We start from the raw sequence: 8,799 nt of genomic DNA, 5'->3' as shown, positions 1-8,799 counted from the left end.
AAACAGTAATGATAGGGGCGAGAGAAATCGAGACAGAGGGTTTGAAGGGACAGAGTTAAGTCAAGGCAAATCCATGACAAAATGCCTTGTTTTGTGGCCACACGGTTGTGGGGTAGAGAAGATCCCCTGAAGAACTAAAGATTGCAGGACCGATCAGCAAGATTTGTTGTTGTGATGAAAAACAGACAAAGAGAGAGAGGAGCAGAGGGTCAAACCATTACAAAGAGTGACAGAAAGAGAGAGAGAGAGAGAGAGAGAGAGAGAGAGAGACTTACTGGTGACGGCGCTTGGTGGGAAGGGGCGACAACGATCACTTTGTGCAATAGAGAGACACAGACATTGAAGTTAGAGGGGTTTTAGATTATTAGGCTAGGGGAGAAGAAAAACTATGGAGTAAATAAATGAAGCACTTATTGAGGCAAAAAAATTCGCTGCAACACAATTATCCCTTCAAACTTTATTGCGTCGATTTTTCATCACCGTAATATACACATCAATTGCCGCACAAATATTTTCGCGTCGAATTTAAAACCACTGACAATATATTCATCACAATAAAAAAACCTATAGTGTCGCTATTGTGGTCAATGTAAATAAATGGACTTGGTTAGCTACTTGCGTCAAAACTATACATCGCCGAAAAAAATTAAAAAAATTAAAAAAAAAATTAGCCACGAAAGGTGGAATATCTTGTAGGAGCATGTGAAGGAGAATGACATAAGGAACACTAGGTAAATTACTAGATCTTGAAAGGAGCATTGTGATATGAAAGGTCAAATAGTTAGATGAGTAATGCTAGATACAGTCATAGAGTGTAAATACCGCACAATTCTTTTGAAAAAGAGTGAGATCTACTATTAAAGAACTTATTTTTCTTTATGTGGATTCCGTATTTACTCACTTTTTATAAAGAGATTGTGCAACACTTGTGCACTCCATGACTATAAATATCAGTTCTCTAATGAGATTCCACCAATGAAGTATATATGTCTCTCTCTCTCTCTCTCTCATTAGTTCCATCGAAGATAAAAGGAAGTCATTTTGGATATTTGTGGGTTATCCCATCATCGGAGAAGCCTGGCCTCCATTTTAGGCTATCCCCCATCTTGACTTAACCATGAGATCGAGATGCTTGTCATGTTTCTGTTTCCCACTTCAACTCCCCTTTAGGTTGTCAACTAGCCAACTCCTATACTAAACAAACTAAAAACACGAGAAATCAACTAATACATAAACTTATAAAAGAGAAGTCTGTGCCCTCCACCAACTAGCTAGAGAAAGGATATGTTGATTTGGTACCACACCAAACAAGCAACTGGATTTACGTGCAGCTCCTTCAATCTTCATGTCCCCCCTTGGAACCCCCCCGGCCTCCTCCGCCAACTCATGATGAAGTTTCACGAGATGTCATGTGTTTGAATTGGTTTTTTGGAGATCAAGTTACCTGTCTCTAAGTAGAGTTATTATGTTGGAAAACTTTCCTCGGTTTGGAATTATCTCTAGATCACATTAATTAATGACAGATTCTTCGCATCCACAAGCTAATCCTCCAACAAATAACTATTTAAGGTCATCAACTCGTTAAAGCCACAAATATGACAAGCCAATAAACCTACAATTTGCTTGGAAGATATTAATTAATGAAAACGAAAAATAGACTGGAAACGTACGAATTACAAATAATATTACACCCTCGTTGACTTCATATTCAGTGTCTTTAATATATACACTTACCAGCTACTAATTGCTGTCACAGATTTAAATAATAGTTTACAGTACATGAACTGCTTAAAATTAAAATGTTCCTCCTATTATTATCTCCTTGCATAATAAAAGCACACAACAAATAAAGTTACGTACACACAAGATCTGCTTTGGATCCTCTTAACACAAATACAAATCAAAACGTCCCAGATTGATGTAACGAGAACTACCGCAGTCCATGATCAGTCCATCGTGAGTGATCGGCACGGCATTCGGACTAGTTTTCACTAAATTATACTGATGGCATTCCTCCTAACAGATATCAAGATCATATTGCATGAAATTACTTATTCTGATACGGACTAGCTAGCTTCAACTAATTATACTGATGACAATCACACTGCATTATTAGCTAGACAGTTCTCAGCACAATATTAAACCATTACAACTTCAATAACCAGCATGCTAGTGATTTTTTTATTTTATTTTATTTTGCTGATCATGGTCCCAAACGGTAATGACCATCACCCATGAAGTGACCATCCATGTAGAGAGTAGCATTCTGTGGATGTAGTCCATCCATCACCATAAACTGCATATCTTCAGAAGGTTTCCAATGCCGTTTTCTTTGGTTTATAAACCAATTGTTTATTTGTTTCTGGTCTAAACCAGTTGATTCAGCCAATGCCACCTTTTCCGTCTCCTGCACATTTATCACAAAATATCAGGCAATCTAATGATAGCTCGAGATCCAGTTTACTGTTATGCATTACTTAGTTGCTACTCTAAAATTTGAAAATTGTTCGCATTCAATTTCAAGGGTTACATGACATACTGAAGGATAAGGCCATTTGTAGTGCAACTCCCACCAACTAAGTAGCTTTTGTCTGGCCTCTTTGGGTAGTTTAGCTTTCTTCTTTTTCTTGGAAAGCTCTTGCTTGAGGCTGCTCAAGTAACCACTATACTTCCTCAACAGATGGTTCTTAAGTTCGCGGTCTTCGGCACGTGGATCAATCTCAGGAAGTTCTGTTTCTCCACCACTGTTGTCTTGATCCTCTTCAGATGATCCAACACCTTCACCCTTCTCGTCTGCACATTTGTTCACATTGAAACACGGAAACCGGATAGTTATGGCAATTTTCATAAAATGATATTCTAGCATACAACCAATTAGTCCTAGATGATATATTATAGTATATCCAGTGTTCATCACATTTTCAGCTATAAATAACAAAATCCTTATGATAAAAATAAAAGAAAATTAGTTAAATCATATCTATCATGAAAGAGGGGAACCATTCAGCCAACTTTTTTTTCCTTTTATCCCTCCACCTCTACTAATTCTCCTTTTCAGGTCGTTAGCTAGAAGAATTTAACTGAAAACCGTCGTCAATTCACTTGTGATAACATCAATTTTAAATTGTTACAATGGAAGTACTAGCGGAGATAACTTCTTCAATTACAGCAATATCGTAATCTCTCAAATATCCTAATAGAAAGACCATCATCATCTGTATGCAGTTATGTTCTTCTCCCCAAGTAAAGACAGGCAAAGTAATGTTTGTTTGCTCCAAGCAGTCCATATTCAGTTAACCTAATTACAGCAGAAAATACTTCACAGAAGAAACAATATCACAGGAGTAATCTCCATTTCCATTATGTTGTCCCGCTACCAAATATATTAGCTTTACACGTTATTTTCAACATCTAATCACATCAAACACAAAACATGTCCACACCCATTCAAAACAAAAGATCATAATGAGATAGCCACACAAACCATATATTCCAGTATCCGAGTACTTCTTTGAGCATGCTTGTGAGGAAAAAGAACGTATGCCTACCAAGTTCTAGGCGGATTTTTTTTTCCCCTTTCCTAATAGGCCCTATTTTCAATTTCATGGGGCTAGGCCTCATGAGCCTTAGATATTGCTCTCTCCGTTTTCTTTTCAACTTGATAAACTAACCCATGCACCACCGGAAAAAGTGATCCCTAGCTTGCTCACCACCACGTCATGCAAGGTCATTCACTATCTAATTAACATATGACTTAAGAAACTGCACTAATGATGCTCTATAAAGAACATCCCTACTCTAGCATCCCAAACGATAGACTAAAAAAAATGAAATCGCAGCCTCAAAATTTTGAGTTTCTGTTACATCAAACTGAAGAATCTCAAACCAGAAACCACATGATCCAGAATGAAAAGCAACGTATGAAGCATAGATCAATGAATTAAAAAAATACTTCATGAGTTACCAGAGAGAACCATTAATGCACCAGTGAGAAACAGTGATTTATTCATTGATTTTAGAAGTCATTCCATTTTGTATCTTGTGTCTTTTACTTCGCAGTGAAGTTCTACTTTTTTGTACATACAGGCGACAGTACTGGTTAATTGATTAAGATACACGTGTCCAATTCAATTGACATTGAGACAGTCGAGTCAGTTTCAATTGAGTTGAACAATTTAATATGAATGTTACTCATCATCCCAATTCCCATCATTCCATGATGTAGTATTAGATGATTGGAAACTATATATTATATTTTACTTGTAAACTTATCATCTAATGCCACATCATGAGATGATGAGAAAAAAGATGAATAGATTTTTTTCATATCATAAATCATGCTCTAGTAATCTTAAGAGTAAAAATTAAAACAAATCCCATAAACAAAAATCCATGAAGCATTATGAACAAGAAGAAATAGATGAACAACAAGAAGGAAAATACAAAACAAAACATTGCTGATTGAGCTAGATTATTGACTCTTCAAACTAGCAAGCATCTACCTATAATATTATTATGTTTGTGAAAATAGCAAAGATGAATCAATTTCGACCAACTTTTCACAAGCCCTCATAATTAATATGATTTGGTAAACCATAGATCATTCTCTGATTAATTTATATCTTTATACTTCAAAGCGTGTTTCTTAAGCATCATTTAAATTAAAGGATCATACCCATTGGCATAGAACTTAAAAATTCGGATTAATAATTATTATCTTCATATCCACAATGTCGAATATCAGCGTTGTAAGAATTCAAGCCAACATGCCAAGTACAATTTTGCTTGATTCCTCATAAAATTTACAAATTGTGTGTGTGTGAGAGAGAGAGAGAGAGTATACATTGAAAAAATCATCCTTGCAGTACTCATAGATTTCTGACTATGAAGCTAGAGAGAGAGAATGTATTCCCCAATAAGAATAGTTATCGGGTTCCTTTCTCTCAAGCTCCACCCGACCAAACATGGCACCAGCCACCAGCCAAGCAATAAGGAATTAAAAAACAACGTTAAATACTACTAATCATGGAATTAGTAATATCTTTCCCGTTTCCTGGTTAATCTGGGCAAGAAGGAAAATTCTGGATCTTAATGGGCGACGAAAGAAAACAAAATGCTTATAGGATTATATTTTTCTGACAAAGACCGTACAAGCTACACAAGGGGTAGCACTGAATTGAACAGAATCCTATGCTTCTTTTCCTATTGATGCGAGTAAACAGAGAGAGAGAAACACAAAATAAATAAATAAGTCAACATATTTATCTTAGACAAGCTGGGAAATGACAACAGTCTTGCCAACATTTCGAGGTGTTTGTTTATCACGGAAACCCATAGAAGAATCCGAATCGGATTTACTTGGGCAGATGAAGAAAGAAAGTGTAGATTTCCGGCAAGAAACTCTAACAAGAATGATTTGTCGGGATGCTCAGACCGTGTAAAGCTAACCCTTTTTAGGACGCGAATGTGCGTATGTTTCATCATTGTTTATGCTACCATACGAGCGCGCGCTTTGTCTTCCTCCTTGATCATGTGGAGCTTCGACTGCATATAAAATTGTCCAATTCCAATTGCGCTTGTGATTAGGGTTTTACTAAGCAACTCGTGACAAAGGTAGTTTGATCTCTCTCTCTCTCTCTCTCTCGGGGATCTTCTGATTCACTATTGGAACGCGTTATCTGGGTCAAAGTTTCATTATTGGAAACGAGAAGTGACGCATAGTAAAGTGCTCTATGCTTCTCAGGACAACCGGAGTATACTTTAGGCAATCACTATTTGCAAACGAAATTAACCCATATCTCTGGGACGACGACTTAGCGGTAGATAAATCAGGTACCTGCTGTTCACATTGAATGTGCAGATATCTTTTCTGGGCATAGAAATAGGGCGGTTTATGGAAAATATAGAACAGATAACTCGGAAAAAGAAAAAACGAAAAAGGTAAGACATGTCCGGAAAGAGTACCAGAGGAGAAGACCCGCACGGCGCCATTGCCAAGCATATTAAGCTGCGCTTCGATCCTACGCATGAAATCCATTGCTTCTTGAATAGGCCTATTTAGTTCGTCCCGATATTTCACCAACATATCATAATAAGCTTCCTGATTACACATCCCAAATGTTGTCAGACATTGGGGAAATTACCAACTCTACCCGAAGGAGAGATAAAAGGACTATAATATAGAGAGACTTCATTTTTGCAAATATATGTAAGTTACAAGGAATAGTAAAGGAGTCACCATGAATTGATCGAGTTCTGGGTCCTTCGTAGTTTCTCTAGAAGTCACTGAAGATCTTTGCCGCGCCTCAAACTCCTCGCGAGCTGCTGATAGCCGAGCCACCACTTCGGGAGGAGCGCCGACCTATTTATATTACACCGACACAGAGAGAGAGAGAGAGTCAATCTTCTATATATATATATATATATATATATATATATATATATATATGTTCATCAAACTTCATATAGAATTTGTGGAGGGTAAAACACCTTTTGGCAATCCATGTAAGCTTCCAAGAGATTAGAGTACTGAGGATGGGCGATGATCTTGCCTTTGATAGCTTCAACATCAGTACTGGAGCAGTCATTCCCTTGCTGCTGCTGCTGCTGAATTCCTGGATGCCCCCTCATCAAGGCGTAATGAAATGTCTGTAAATGTTGTGAAGTGCTGGCTTCGGTCTTCACAATCGGGTGTGCTTCTGATTGAAAACACTCGCCACCGGATTGGAGAGGAAAGGTGGAGATGGGTATCTGGGTCTGCTGATTGCCCACGTTTGAGCCACTGCTTGTTCTTCCATAACTAGAAGAATTCGCTGCAAGAACCGGTGACACGTACAAGAAATTCCCCTTGGAGCTGAATTCTCATTAAGTTGATTGTGATATTCCTCCATTTCTCAACAAACTCAGATGACAAAACGAAAAAACCACTAAAACTCTTGTAACAAGAAAGAAAAAGGATCCTAAAACCCTAAAAAAGGCAAGAATTGAAGAAATAGTTTGGTATAGGAAGAACCCAAAACCCTAAATTATGAGGATAGCAAGTTGTAGATAGCCAAAGAACACAACCATGACTGGTTCCTTTGTAGTTTGCTACTTACCCAAAAGGACACATAAAGGTTACAACTTTGAAAAATTAGGAATGAAAATCAACAGAAAACTTTGGTTCAAGGAGGTATTGAAGTCAAGTTGCACCAGGATTTGGGCATGTAATTAGTACAGCAGAAAGAGCAAATGATCAGAAGAACTTGATGCGGAGAGGAAGAGAGAAGCCGATTGCTTGCTTAGCCGGAACCGGAGGCCGCTACGTTTCTTGGGTGGCGGACAAGACTTTCTTTCTTCAAAGAAAAAGAAACATTTGAAAATTAAGAAAAGCAAAGAAGCTAGGCCAAGGGGATAAGGCAACTATAGATCGTAGATTTTTCTTCTTTCTACCTCTCCTCCTTTTTTCATTTCTGATTATTATACTACCCTTTGTTTCACGTTTATGATTTTATATAAAATTTTAACTAATATTGGCCAATGAGATCAGTATTTAATTAATTATGCTTTTAATTCTACTTTATTTTCTTGCTCGTGGAAGGATGTGCCAGTTTCCTAGCGAGAGCCAATCAATATTTTGGAGACTGTTGAATATTCGACGAAATGATCATTGTTATTACGTTAAGGAATCTCAAAATTAGTGTATGTCTTTCTCTTGATTGATGGTTATTCATTATTGCGTTATGGAATCTCAAATTTTGAATCGAGATTAGTGTTCAGAAAAGAACAACTAATTAATCACTTCCAATACACATTTTTTCCTCTCTTTGTTTTTATTATTTTTTAATTTCATTAGGAACGTTGAAGCCACGTTAATAGTAGATGAAATAAGATGAAAAATTTATAAATAATAATGAAATCATTTAAGTTAAAATATTTTAAAAAATTTAGAGAAATGAGATAAAATTTTGAATAAAAATATTATAAAGTTAAAATATTGTTATAATGTAATTAAATTTTTAATATTATTTTTATTTTGAAATTTGAAAAAATTAAATTATTTTTTACATTTTATTTAGAAATTTGAAAAAATTATAATGATTAGATAATGATTAAATGAAAATTTAAAAATTAAAAAAGTATTTGTATTTGAATAGTATTTAGATGTTAAGATGAGATGAGATGAAATTGGATGGGTTGAGACCATATGTGAGACCAAACAAGACCTAATCTTCAATACCATTACCATCCTATCCTTTTAAAAATAAGATTTCTTATATTATAGATTATTTTAATTTCGTTAAGAAGTAATTTTTAAAAATATTTGTACATTTTTGAGATATGTTATTTTAGAGAACTTATCATTTTTATATATGTTTTACTAGCATCCCTTGTAAAACAATTCTTCGAATTTTATTAAAAGTCTCGTTCGAATGAATAAGAATTGCTATGCATCAACAACTATTTGATACTACACTATACATACTTTTTATTTTTTATTTCTTTTAAATGTCATATCCTCATCTACGTCTCTCTCTCATCAAACCCTTCTCTCTCTCGGCTAACCTCTCTCTCTCTCTTCAAGTGTTCTCTCTCATCAAGCTCTCACTCTCCTTAAGGCCTCTCTCTGACATCTATCTCTCCTCAAGCGCTCTTTCTCACACTTCAAACTATCAATTGATTCAACGAGGAGGGAAAATTTCAAACTACAAAATCGATTAACACGTAAGGTGTGAGGTGTAAGATTTGATACAATGACTGATGAGAATATTTTCTCCTAGGGATATGATAGTTGCAAGAAATCAAAGCAGTTAGTGGCCA

General features: G+C 35.9%; 1 protein-coding gene across 1 annotated transcript; it reads right to left on the bottom strand.

Annotated features, from left to right (window-relative positions):
* Positions 1–1,673: 1,673 nt before the first annotated feature.
* Positions 1,674–7,464, bottom strand: LOC121243399 (homeobox protein knotted-1-like 2). Its single transcript, XM_041141518.1, is given in 6 exon segments — positions 1,674–2,407; positions 2,540–2,793; positions 5,965–6,100; positions 6,239–6,361; positions 6,490–6,854; positions 6,857–7,464. Coding segments are annotated over 6 exon segments (1,116 nt in total). The 5' UTR covers positions 6,891–7,464; the 3' UTR covers positions 1,674–2,203.
* Positions 7,465–8,799: the final 1,335 nt, after the last annotated feature.

This window comes from Juglans microcarpa x Juglans regia, chromosome 8D, assembly GCF_004785595.1.
Source record: "Juglans microcarpa x Juglans regia isolate MS1-56 chromosome 8D, Jm3101_v1.0, whole genome shotgun sequence".
In the NCBI taxonomy this organism is placed as follows: Eukaryota; Viridiplantae; Streptophyta; class Magnoliopsida; order Fagales; family Juglandaceae; genus Juglans; species Juglans microcarpa x Juglans regia.
Note: the sequence above shows the minus strand (reverse complement) of the source record. Positions and strands in the feature narration are given on the sequence as shown.